A 14,074-nucleotide genomic window follows, 5' to 3' on the forward strand; every position below is an offset into this window, starting at 1 on the left:
CTGTTGGATAGGTTGGGCCAGTGGTGGCGAACCTTTGGCACTCCAGATGTTATGGACTACAATTCCCATCAGCCCCTACGATTGGCCATGCTGGCAGGGACTGATGGGAATTGTAGGCCATAACATCTGGAGTGCCAAAGGTTCGCCACCACGGGGTTGGGCATTCAGTAGGGAAGGTGCGGAAACCTGAGAGCATCCACCCACAAAATTTTGCAATGCAGTTTAGAACTTCTGTGGTCAACTGTGAATCAGACTTATATGAATTAGTAGTAGCTGGCTCCTAGCTCCATGGGCAAGAAATTATTGGTGACACTTGTGGTTAGTTCCAAGAATTCCAGCCATTGATTGTCCTCTTGTCAGTGCATGGTACTTTGCTGATTTCTGATGTTACTGACCCTAGTGAAAAGCTTGAACTGATTGCCAATTGACATTTAGCATTACTGTAGTCAGCTATGACAATACCATGATGATCTTCATTTTCTATTAAGGTCCTTTCTTGTTTCAATGGATATGGTGTGGCACCTCTGATTTTCCACTAACAAACAGAAACTATTACTGGCATAGTTGGAACTAACATATATAACATAAGAGGTACTTAGGAGGTTGTAGAATAAAATAATAGATAAAACCACTTACAAAATTCTCTGTTGGGAATAAATTTGACAATTTACTTCAAGCTGTTAGCAAAACTAAATATCCATTGATTGGAACTAGCTAATACAAATCTTGCCACTGGAGGTAACAATTGGGTTCTAGTCAGTTTCTAATAGTTGAAGAAGCTAGTGTTTAGCGGTTTTTCACTATATCGATATAGATATATAATGTAGATAAATACACATATAGTTTTTTCCATCCAGTGTGTCCTGTCCATTTGTGATTTTAGAAACAAATAGCAACTTTCCCCCACTTCTTTTATAAAAGGTGTTTTAAGAACATCCCTTTCATCTTCTTTTCCTTCCCTGTCACTTTGGGGTTCTGACAGCATTAGTAAATTAAAGTTACTAGGCTGGTTATCAGAGCTGGTTTGCTTTTTTAAATTAAACTCTTGGGAGTGTTAGAAAACACTGACCACTGGAAAAATTTTAATAGACAGAACCCGGTAGCGTTAACTAACATCCAAGAGATTCAAGAATCAAAGGTTTCGTAGGGGTTGCATGCATTTTTAAAGTGTTGCGCTAAATTGGAATTCTGAAAACATGTGTTCCTATTAAGACATTTTAATATTTTATACATAGCAAAGTTTTATTGGCTCCAAGATAAATGATTTATCTTTCAGTTTAGAAAAAAAATATTTTTGCATGGTTTTGCAGAATTTTAACCTTGCTGAAATAACATATTGCAAATATCTGGATTGTGGTTTTGAGCATGAAGTTAATCATCCCAGTCAGGTTGTGGATAGAAATGCACCTCTGGGTGTCTCTTCAGATGAAAGTAGGGTTGTAAGCCTCCAGGTGGGGTATGGAGACCTCCTGGAATTATAACTGAGGCTATGAAGCTCAGTATCCCTGGAGAAAATGGCTGCTTTGGAGGATGTCCTCTGTGCACTATACCCCGCTGAGGTCTCTCCCTTTCACAAGCCCCACCCTGCTCAGGCTCCACCCCCAAATCTCTAGCTATTCCCCAGCACCGAACTAGCAACCTCAGCTGAGAATAATTCAGAGTGCCTATCAGTTGGACATGCATTTGGACACTGGGACAAATGCACATATGTGCAAACATTTCCTGGTCAAATGAATGGTGGTTGGGTTGTCTTGAATTTGCCAGGGAAAGAGGTCAGGAACCTGCTTTATACTGGGTCAAACCTGTGGTCCAACAAAATCAGTATTGTCTACACACACTGGCTCTCCAGGGTCCCAAATGGAGGTCTTTCACATTGGTTTCAATTGCAGTAGTTGAATATGGGAACTTCTTCATGGCTCACAGATGCTCTATCACATGGTCATATCTACTAGAGGAATGAATTCATGAGATTCAGCACTTTTCTGAACTGATGCAAATGTGGCATTATAATGTGGGCATTTGTGCTGTCAGGAGGGAAGACAGTGTGGCATAGTCTGATCTCCTCAGATCTCAGAAACTAAGTAGGATCAAGACTTGGAAGGGAAACCACCAAGGAAGACTCTGCAGAGGAAGGCAATGGCAAACCACCTCTGCTTCTCACTTGCCTCAAGAGCCCCTGGGGTTGCCCTAAGTCAGTTGCAAATTGACAGCACTTTACACACAGAGAGTCAGTCGCTATTAAAACAGGTCTGATGATGTAATTATGGTCAGACAGTGGAAACAATAGATAGTCATGTCTGTAACTGAACATGGGACTTTGCTTTTAAACTATCTAAGTACTTGTAGATTCAGACTCAAAACCTTTATTGGGCATAAACACATCATAAAAACTGAATAACAAATTCATTAATCAGGCATTCAATGCCCTTACTAAAAAGTGAGTGATGCTTTGCACAATCAAAGGATTGTCAGTATTAAGAATTTGGGCCATAATTGCTCTTATATTATGAGTGGATTTAACCAACAAAGGACAACCCTTGCTGGGTGAAATATGCTGTGCAAACTTTATCAGTATACAGTGCTTTAGAAAATTGACCGTAATATTGAGCTGATGGATAAAGGTTACATCTGGCCCTGGTAAAGGCCCATCTTTGTTTGGGTTCAACCAACAGATGAAGGTAGCATGCCATTTGACCTGGTTTAAGAGTGATTCCAGAATATAATGGAGAACAGGACTGGTTTGCATGGCTAAAGAGCCACTGCTATTCCTGCTCAAAAAGGCATATTTTAATTTTGCTTAATATCTCTCTAGGAGTCAACATTAACAAAGAATCGAGATGTAAGCCCAGATAGGCTAATTTTCGCATAATGTGCTTCCATCATTCATTTTTTTGGAGCTCAGGGAGCTATTTAACTGTATTTATAGTATTTGCATAGCTTCAGCTCTCAGGTGTGGGAACTAAATTAAAACATGACAATGCTGTAACACACACACACGACTGGGAGATTAATCTGTTTTGTGGTACAGCAGATTGTCGCCGCCTGAGGAATTTACAGTTACATTTGACGTATTCAAGTTGCTGGGGATGTAATGCTTATCTTTTCTTTTCGGTTACAAGGAAACAGTGCATTTTCTACAGTTGACAATTGGTATCTGTGTAGCATGTGAATGCAGGATTTAGCTGGAACCAATTCAGAACATCTTCCAATCTCAGATATTACTTCCTGAATGTGTATTGTAACAAATAAATGCTAGGGGAAATCAGCTTCTTCCTCCTCCTACAGATTTGCTTATTCAGTGGCAGCCATGCACAACTCCTGCTGTATGTGAACAGGTGTGTGTTTACCAGCACTAGTTGCAACATGGTTGGTGCTGAGCACTTGGCAACACTGAGGTCAGGTACCATCAGCTATCCATCATGGGATGATGAAACTTTCATCTGATTATAATCAACCAACCAATCATGGCAGATGACTGAGTCCAGCTTCCTGGGTCAAGCAACAGACTGACTCAACTCTGGTTCCTCAGCAGGACTAAGGACGCCCAGTACTTCCTGTGGGAAAGGTCTGGACAGTGGGCTTAGTTAAAGTCCTGTAAAGTTTAAGGTGGCAATATAAATGTCCAAAGTATGTATGTATGTATGTATGTATGTATGTATGTATGTATGTATGTATGTATGTATGTATGTATGTATTTATTTATTTATTAAATTTGTATACCGCCCCGCCCCCAAGGGGCTCAGAGGAGGAGGGGTGACATGCAAGGAGAGGGAGGGAATGAGGGATGGCATGCAAGGGAGGGGGAGGAGTTTATGCATACCTGTCCCATGCATACACCTATTCATGCAAACAATTCCCTATGCAGCAAAGTGTATATACATGGAAGGCTTTATATACATCTGTGTATGTGGCCTCCTCGATGGATATGGTTGCCAACCTCTGGATGAGACTTTAGTGCTGCCAGATACCCCCTGTCAACTGGCAGAGGTTTGAGGATGGGGTGGGGGCAATTCTGCTGCAGTAAACTTAGGTCTAGTTCTTTGCTATGATTACCAAAAGTGATGTCATCATGCTGCTGACTACTGCAGAGATGCTCTGGTATTGGGGCAAAGCTCTATGGTAGAAGCTTTTTTACTATAGAGCAGTGGTGGCAAACCTTTGGCACTCCAGATGTTATGGACTACAATTCCTATCAGCCCCTGCCAGCATGGCCAATTGGCCATACTGGTAGGGGCTGATGGGAATTGTAGTCCATAACATCTGGAGTGCCAAAGGTTTGCCACCACGGCTATAGAGTTTTGCCAAAATATCAGTGTCCCCATGGTCACTGACAACATGATGACATCACTTCTGGTGCACATCAGAAGTCACATTGCCATGTTGCTGACCACAAAGAACTTGGCTCAAATTTACTGCTGGTAAGTTCCCCTACCAGCTTGCTGAACGGCACCAGAGGGAGGGGCTGCAAAACTGAGGATCTCCTGCTCTTGGCTGGGAATTGGGAGCCCAACCTGAATCCCCCACTTGCTGCTTAATGGACTATTCCATGCCAAAAAGTGGCATGTCACCCATGTGGGCTCCTGCAGCAGAAGAGTATTGACATGCATGGCAACATCTGGGTTCAGGTGCCACACATTTGCACAGCACCCCGTTACCAGCATCATAGCCCCTCTGCTGGCATATTTGCCCTTTACTCCAGTGGACTGGGTACCCATGTTGGCACAGTCCTGAACCACTTCCAGGGCTCCATTAGCCCTCCCTTTGGATTCCACTCTTAAAGTTCTGAGCTATCATGGTACCTACTAGCTCTCAGCCCATTTTCTCCCAAGCCCTGTGATTCTGGGGTGGAGGACACAATGGACTTTGGGGCTTCCCTAATAAGCAGCAGGCAGATCTTCCCCAAATTCCCCAAATCCCAACTTGGCTCCTGGAAGGGCTCCAGTATTCCACCCTCCCTTGGAGCAGGTATGAGTAGGAGGGTTTTTGCTGACACCGCCTGATCTCTTTGTCCCATTGCTGATACCTGTATTCCCAGTTCTTGTCATTAATGTCCAGATTCTTTGTCTATATGTTAAAACTACATCAGGAATGTCATTAATCAGAGGACAGCATTTTAGACAGCCTTCCTGCTTGTTGCCTTGAAGCAGCTCTGCTTGATGACCACACCGTCTCCCTTAGTCGTTTGCTTGTTTCTTCCCACCCATCTTTTAAAGGGATGCTTTCTGCCTGGCATGGAGACTTCCTGTGAAAAGAGGTGCTTTTCCCCATGGCAGGAGTTATCATCAGAGAACCAAAAAAATAATTCCTGAATGTAGTTTATAAACCTTTAATGGCGTAATTACAACAACAGCAACAATACAACAGCAACAGTGGCAACACCAGTGTAATAAATACAATCTCCAGTACAGTTATAAGCGTTTGCGAATGACAGAGCACAAAAGTTAGGCCTAACGCTTTCCAAATCGCACTTTGCAGATCCACAATCCAGCATTAGTTCACTTCAATTTCAAATTGATATTTATCAGGGCATTATCACTGGGGGGTTTTAACGACGGGTCTAGATATTTATTTCTGGCTAAGCTGTGTAACGGGCAATATAATATCATGTGTTGGATTGATTCTTCATAAGCTGAACTGCAGGGACAAAGTCTTTCATTAAAGGGCACTTTCTGTATTCTACCCTGAGTGGTAGCTGAAGGGAGAATATTGCACTTGGCAAGAGTCAGAGCTCGTCGCAATTTAGATTCTAAAACCAAATGGAAATATCTAGCCATGGTATACGGTTTTAGCGGTATACCCAAGTGCAAGGGAGAGTAGCGTTTATTTGCCTGCTGCATCAGGTAACTATACTCGAGATCATATAATCTCTTTTTGATAGTCAGCTTTAGCTCATTGGCATTCATTAAAGCCAATGCGTCCAATGATAGACCCATTTCATGGATTTTCACCTCAACAAAGCACCACCACTCAGTTTTGAAGCTCACGAGGATAGTAAGAGCATGATATTAGATGGAAACTTTTGGTGCAGAAGTTGTTAGAAGCACAATCTGATGATCCAGGAATTTTTTAAAAAAATAGAGACTAATGATTATTTATGCCCTGACCTGGGTAGCCCAGGCTCCCTCAATTCTTTCTGATCTTGGAAGCTAAGCAGTATCATCCTTTTCTAGTAGTTATAAGGGAGACCATCAAGGAAGAAGGGTAGCTGCTCAGAGACAAGCAATGGCAAAGGACCTCTGAATGACTCTTGCCATGAAAAATCAATGTGATTTGATGGAGAGAGAGAGAGAGAGAGAGAGAGATCTCAGTAGTGACCCACCAGCTGTTTAGTTAATTGAGTTGAACAAAAAAGTTTTGGCCTATTGATTCTCAGCATTGAAAACAGGAGGACACATTGAGCTTTTTCCTTATCAGCCTTGAAATACTGCAGTTAAGTCACTGCTCCCAGAATACTTCATTACAGTTGATTTTTTTCTCCTTTATTCTCCCATTTGTGTGGGTTCACAGGTTGTCATCAACTGGCCTTCCCTTGACTCCCCAATGTGATATGGACTCCAGTTGTTCGGAGGAGTTCTATCAAGCTGTGCACCACGCTGAACAGACCTTCCGGAAGATGGAAAGCTACCTGAAGCAACAGCAACTCTGTGATGTTATCCTGATTGCTGGGAACCGTAAGATACCTGCGCACAGGTAAGTGATGACATACAGCACCGGTGTGGTAAAAGGAAATGTCGGAAATCTGATGGGCTCACAGAACTGCACTTTATTAAAAACCTGAGGGTACTGCTAGCATTTAATGTTCATATTGAATTTTTCCCAGATGCCACTGTGTGTATTATTATGGATAATATAGTGATTAAGGATAATCCCAAAATCCATAATTTGAGTGTTCAAAATTAAGTTGCTTGTCCACATGTCTTACTGCACACACACAAACACACAAGAAGTCTGTCCATGGAGGGCTGGTCAACCCAGTTTTGCTTAATGGGAGGTAGACGGGTCTTCTGAGAAGCGAAGATTCTCATATTTGTGTCTGCATAGCTACAGAGATAACTCATCAATTAAAAAAAAATAGGAAAACTATATATTGCCGGAATTGGCAGGACCAGCTGAGTACAACTATGTACTTTTTGGGGTGAAAAGGTACCCAGGATCAGAGCAAACATTCTGGGGCAACCTTCAGCAAATGGCAACAAGAAGAATCCCTTCAGCTGCACACAAAATGCAAGCTGAGGGTGAAATCGACCAGAGAACAAAACAGTCAGGCAGGAACAATAAGATACCTCCTGAGCTTTGCATTCTGCACAGCCAGACAGGAGACATCTCGCAGGTGGCTTAGGGGAAAAAGCATTTGAACCACTGTGAAAAAAAGACACCTGTAGAGTGCCTTCCCAGGACACCTTTTTTAAGCATCCCCAGGATGTCGAATTTAGGTTGTGTGGAATGGACCATGGATTAAACTTTAAAATGGTTTCTGATAGCTTCAGTGAAAAGAAGATAATTAGAATCAATTTGTCAGCTGTTTCAAATCTCAGTGTTTCTACTTCTCACTTTTGACAGTATACTTTTGACAGTATAAATATCAGTATTTAAATGGCAGAAAATCCATTGTTTGTAGGGTCTTGATGTGACAAGAATGCAAATGTGTAACAAACAGATTAGGCAATTAAGATTCCTCTCTCCTCAAATATTCAGCCCAACCTGGAGCTGGCAATCTTAGGCTGATTCCGCATGGGCCAAAAACAGTGGTGTGAAAATGGTTTGAAAACAGTATAAACCCTTTTACACCGTTTTAAACCATTTTACACCATTTTCACACCGTTTTCACACAGCTGTTTTTTGCCCCATATGGAATGAGCCTTAATAAGGCCTGCCCCCAATGAATCTTCCCTCAAAGGCCAAAACACCCCCCCCCTTCCTATGCCTTCCACTGACTGAAATTCAGCTTGGAATGCTGTGGTTGTCTAGCAACAGCCACTGAGGGGATTTGTTTGTTAAAGCTACAGGGAATCCTTTTATCATTTAGAATTTTTAACCCCATCCAATGTAATTTTTTAAGGGTTCACATTTTTCTGCAAACCTGGGGCATTTTCAGGTTTGTAGAAAGATCTGTCTTGCCTGATTACAGCTTACCAGATTTAGCTCTGTAAATATTATGCTATATTCTACAGAGAGTTACACTTTTCTAAACCTATTGACTTAAGTGGACATAGCAGGGGTGTAACTCTGCTTAGGACTTTACTGTTAACTTTGCAAGCTGCATAAAATAGTAGTTACTTCTAGCTCCTGTCTGGAGAGGAAGTAAAATGGGCGTGTTCTGTCAATGCATTGCTGTGTAGCATTGGAAGAAAATATACTTCCATGCTACAAATGAGACTAGTTAGGTTAGATCCACATATCAAATGTTCCATAATCACAGGTCTATTGCTGGATTTTCTTGCGTGGACAAGAAAATCCAGGAGGTGAATTCTTGTGGGTTATTTTTTTTGTGGGAAAATGAATCAAAGGCCAATCAAATATCCTGCCATAGATATTTGGGGGCATTCCTGTCTATTATTTACTTTTTTCATGTTCAGGAAACTCATGTTATAAAGGTTGCATGTTGTGAAGGTTGCAAAAATTACCTTGTCATGTGACTATTCCAAGACTTTGAAAATCTGTTCTAAATCTTTGAAAATCTAAATCTGTTCAAAATCTTTGAAAATCTATCTTGAAAGAGAGATATCTGAATAGTCAGTAAGATGCCACCCTAAACATACAATGGGAAGGAGAAAAGCATTGTTTTATTTATTTTAATTCAGATGCCTGGAAGTCTAAGCGGTGGCTCAGTGCGGAAGGGAGACCACCCAGTGGCTCTCCCTTGAAGGCAACAGCAAACCACCTCTGCTTCTCACTTGTCTTGAAAGCCCCTCACTGGGGTCAGTGTAAGCTAGTTGCGACTTGAAAGCACACAAGTACTTCATGGCTCAAAAGGGGCTAGGAGACAGATGGTGCCATTGGTATGGCCTGACCTCATCAGATCTTGGAAAGTAAGCAGGGTCAGTACTTGGAAGGGAGACCACCAAGGAAGGCTCTGCAGAGGAAGGCAACGGCAAACCAACTCTGTTTCTCACTTACCTTAATCACCGTAATTTGGCTGTGACTGGATAGCACTTCACACACACACACACACACACACACACACACACACACACACACACACAATAAAATTATTTTCAATAATAATAATATTTTAAATACATAAATACAACAAATAAATAAATGATAGCTGTGTTTTGTTTTTCATTGGAAGTATGAGTCTAAATTCCATGCATGGAAATCCAGATCTTCTCCAGGGCAATCCTGCTGAAGCAAAAAATATTCCCGTGAAAAGCTCCTCTTGCAACATGGGCTTTCCCCAGAAGCAGAACTGTGGGAAAGTTGAAGTGCTTCTGCAGCAGTGGAGAAACGGGTGGAAATATCTTATAACCTTGAATGTGTGGGTATTTTTCTTTGGCTCCAACGTATTACCTTCAGAAGTTTCGTGATTTTTTTTTCTTTTTCATTCATGTTTTTTTGAGATGTCTGACTGTAGACTCTCAACTGGGCCAACTGGGCCAAAAAAAAAGAAAAAGAAAAGAAAAAGACCTGCAGTCCCATCCAAGAGCCAGGCTCCTGGCAGCAATACAGCAGCCACCTCCAAAGAGACTTTCCAGCAGCATGAGGAGGCTCAGAAAGTGAAAAAGCCTCCATGCCACTGAGAAGTGTCTGTGGGCTTCAATAGACTTGCACTGCTTAAAAGGGAGGCTTAAGTCCAAAGTTTGGGCCTCTGGCAGACTGGGAGGGAGCTGACTAGTTGACTCCTCCCCTGGCCACAGCCATGGCTCGGCCCCGCTACACCAGCAGCTGTGGTAGGGGCCCTGGGATGTTGACACATGATCCAGTGCAATGTTCCAGGGCTGGGGGGGAGGGCCGTGGCCATCACACACCAGCGGAATTCCCCCTCCACTGGGGTCAAATGTGAGGCTCAGGCCGGGATATATATTCTTGGGAAGTTCCAATGCAGTGATAAAGCATTTGGTGGGTGGAAACTGATGTAGATTTTTTTTTAAAGGTTGTGTTGGGTTCCCCCAGTGCCCAGCACACTTTTAATGCCGAGTTTAATAGCAATATTGGTATCCATGTTTGCCTGCAGTGAATTTAGTTCTGCACTTGTTTCAATTCGAGGGTATATCCACCTCTCTCTCTTTTTTTAGATCTGATGAGAATTCCTCTAATAAATATAAACTTGACCATGAAATAAAAGCTGGATCACATTTCAGCATTGTCGTTTAAAGTACAGACATGCTTGTTTATTATTTCTGACTTCTAATCTACCTGGAGTCCACTGCCAGTGGAATTCTATCTGGAATTACCAACACATACGCTATAGCCACAGCACACAGGCCTTGCTCAAATTAAATTTGCAGGCTGTGAAATAACTGGATAAATTTGAACAACAGAGCAAGAATTCATTGTATAGTTGGTACAGGAGCTGAAAATCAGTTATGGCAAGCTGGCAACCACAGGAGGGGAATGAAGCTGCTTACCCTTCTTGTGGCTTTCCTAGGAGGATCTGGTTCTGATAAACACAGAATATTGGACTCCGCAAACCTTTGGATCTAACCCTTTAATGTGTTTGTGCTGTCAAGTCACAACTGTCCCATTGTGGCGACCCTGTAGGGTTTTCATGGCAAGAAATGTGCATATCACAATCCTAGTACTTCTTGGTCCATCCAAATACTGACTAGAGCTGACCTTGCTTAGCTTCTGAAATCTGACAAGATTAGACTTGCTTGGGGCTATCCAGGACTGGACAAGCTTAATCGTATGGGGCTTTTTGAACTTCAGAAGTCAGGATGTTACTAAACTGTGCATATTTCGCTCAGGGCTGTTTTTGAACAAGCAGTAATTAGGGAAAAAACATCAAATGTTGAAATAGATGCCACACATGGGTGGTGGGGGGTGGGGAGGAGAGATGTTGAAGCACTTACAATACTGCTGTTGGCCAGCACAGAAAATGAAAAGAGGGTACGCATAACATTTTATACCCTAATAGATGTGCACATTAAATAGATCATAAATCACTATTAAGAGTAGATTGTCCAGAGGGTAGCCATTGGTTGGCCAAAAAACAGTTAGATCTGAGTCAAGTAGCACAGAGACCATCAAAAAATTTTTTTGAGAGGTCTGAGCTTTCCAGAAATCAAAGTCTCCCTTCATCAGACATCAGGTATCTGCCAAAGGGAGTTATGACTCTCAAAAGCTCAAGAAATCCCCCCCCCCCCACACACACACACACAACTTGTTGGGTCTCTATGGTGCTATTGGACTGAAATTTAGCTATTAAGAGTAGATGTGCAAACTTTGGGTTTCAGTAGGTTGGATCTAGGTTAAATTCTTCAGTTGTGGAATGGAAGTTTCCTGCCTCCCTCTTCTAAGATCTCTTCTGCACATGCAGAACAATGCATTTTCAATCCACTTTCACAATTGTTTGCAAGTGGCTTTTGTCATTTTGCACAGTAAAATCCAGCTGCAAAGTGCATTGAAAGTGGATTGAAAGTGCATTATTCTGCATGTGCGGAAGGGGCCTAACTGTGGCCCACTGGTTTCCATAGAGTCGAGAATAGGGGACACTGTGGAACAGGATGAAGGTCTACATTGGAAGGAGGAACTGGTGGAACTTGTAAGTTCAGTTCACAGGCCATTCAGAAGCAGAGTAAAAAGGTTAAAAAACATTAATATGAAGTTAACTACATGAAATCTCTTTGTAGATGACATGTCTTGAGATACATATAGTGAGAAGGACAGAATCTGAGTCAATAATGCACTGCACGTTATCTCCCCTGGGACACTGTTCTTAGTGTGCCTGGGGTGCTCTTTACCACCCGTGCAGAAAAGGCCAAAGAGTAGGGAATTGAACCTGGTTTGCCAGATTAGAGTCCTCCACTCAGGTGGAGGAGTGGGAAACCAAACCTGGTTCTCCAGATTAGAGTCCACGACTCTTAACAACTACACCATGCTACACCATGCTACACCATGCATATTGATTTAGGATCACTGGAGTTCAGTTAAGTAGTAAAGGCTTCAGCCAGTGTTTCTTGGAAGTAATATCCTTTCTACAGTGAAAATTGTTAGTTTAGTCTGGATGAAAAAAAAAGAGATACGGGCCGCACAAAGCAAAACAAAGGAAAAGAACCAATGTAAACAAACAAATGATGGTGCTTGAGGGAAAATATTTATGGTTTTTACACCCCTACGTGTTTCACATGAGCTTCACCAGAACAATGTAACTCCAAAGACTGTATGCAATTTTCTCTTTCTCTTTTTAATAGCCCAATGCCATTCCCATTGTGCTTTTAGAAGAGAAAGAAAGCATTGCATACTGTCTTTGAAATTACACCATTCCAGTGAAGCTCATGCGAAACACATGGGACTGTATAGAAATAAATATTTTCTCTCAAACACTATAGTTGCCTCCCTCCCATTCATTTAGTCTGAACTCAACCCAGGAATCTGACACCAGGAACAGGTTCTGGAGGCAGGGTGATATTGCTCAGTGAATCAGGAGCAGATGCACTGTTTACTGCTTCATCATGTTTGGGCTGTTTCTTTGCCACAATAGAGATGTGCTGTAGACTGCAATAAGCGAACATAGCACACAAGCAGAAAGCAGGGATGAATAAAACCAATGTAGAGCTAACAAGTCCAGAAGAAAAAAAAAATACATTCCAGGTATCACAGACGAGTGAAGTCAGATTTCATGTGATCACAATTTGCTCTCTATAGAGGCTGTGAATTTTCAACAGCTGCATGCCGGGCTGCATGCCTGGCTGCATGCTTGGGTGCATCCAATTCCTTTGATGATGAAAAGGGCGACTGAGTTGCAGTCAACTTAGTGTTTTCAAGCCAAGAGATGTTTAGGCCCCTTCCGCACATGCACAATAGTCCACTTTCAATCCACTTTCAGTGCACTTTGCAGCTGTGCGGCATAGCAAAATCCACTTGCAAAAAATTGTGAGAGTGGATTGAAAGTGCATTAAGTCACATCCTATGGTGACCCCATAGAGTTTTGAAAGCAAGAGATGAACAGAGGTGATTTGGCATTGTCTGCCTTTGCATAGTGTAACGTAAGCACTTATATATAAGTTCTGCTTTCTGCGCTGCCACCAATAATATTATAAAGCCCACAAAACTGCTTTTAAATGGACACCACCCTGACTGGGGAACACAGACACACAGACAAATAAAAGACTGGAGAGGTTTGTATAGCACAAAAACGTAAAACGTTTATTTGCTGGCTTAATCACAGAGGCTTCTCAGGTAAACTGGAGAGGTAATAAGCGTGTTGGTTGCAAAGAGTTCGCTTAAGCTTAACGGTTACAGAGTCAGTTTGTCTTAAGCTTAGCGGTTGCAGAGAAATATTGTTTTTAAACTGAACGGTTTCAGGCACTTCACTTAGGTTTTACTTTTCACAAAGATGTTTCCTCAAAGAAGATGGTACTGTGGAGATTTCACACTCCCACTTCAAAATAAAACCTCCAGTCCAGCTGTTCCTCCCTCACAAAAAAATAAAAGCACTCCAGTTTTAAGCCCCTGTGGGATTCAGGCATTACAGCCTCCCTCTCTCCACAATCCCAAAACTTGGCTATGCAGCCACAGGATTTGGGCCTCCCAAAAACTGATGTTCACTTTGAGGGCAGACCTACAGACTTTAGAGGTTTCCCTCACAAATAAAACCAAACACCTGAGGGCGGACACACGCCTCCAAACTCAGGGTTTTAATCACTGAATAGCCTCCTCAGCTATTCCTAACACAGCAGTGAGAGATCTCTGTGGATGCTCTTCACTCTGCCTCAAAAGTACCCAGCTGGGCACAAAGCTTTAGCTCATACCATAGAGCCAAAACGGTCATAGAAGACTCCAAAGAAAAGAACCCCTCAGCTCTAGCGCTGACAGTTTATAAAGACTCTGCCTTTTTTCCTCTGGCCAATCAGGGCTGGCCAGGGCTTAACTCTTAAAGGGGCGGGTCCACCCTGTAATCTGAATGCAGTAT

The 14,074-nt window shown here is 42.3% G+C and overlaps 1 protein-coding gene across 1 annotated transcript in view; it reads left to right on the forward strand.

Moving 5' to 3' along the window:
* KLHL1 (kelch like family member 1) overlaps nt 1–14,074 on the forward strand; it is a 244,326-nt gene that overhangs the window by 43,380 nt on the left and 186,872 nt on the right. Inside the window, exon 3 of the mRNA XM_048494120.1 lies at nt 6,508–6,690. Within this exon, the coding sequence (XP_048350077.1) occupies nt 6,508–6,690 (183 nt within the window). The remainder of the gene's footprint in view (nt 1–6,507; nt 6,691–14,074) is intronic.

Source organism: Sphaerodactylus townsendi, linkage group LG04 (assembly GCF_021028975.2).
Source record: "Sphaerodactylus townsendi isolate TG3544 linkage group LG04, MPM_Stown_v2.3, whole genome shotgun sequence".
NCBI classification, from domain to species: Eukaryota; Metazoa; Chordata; class Lepidosauria; order Squamata; family Sphaerodactylidae; genus Sphaerodactylus; species Sphaerodactylus townsendi.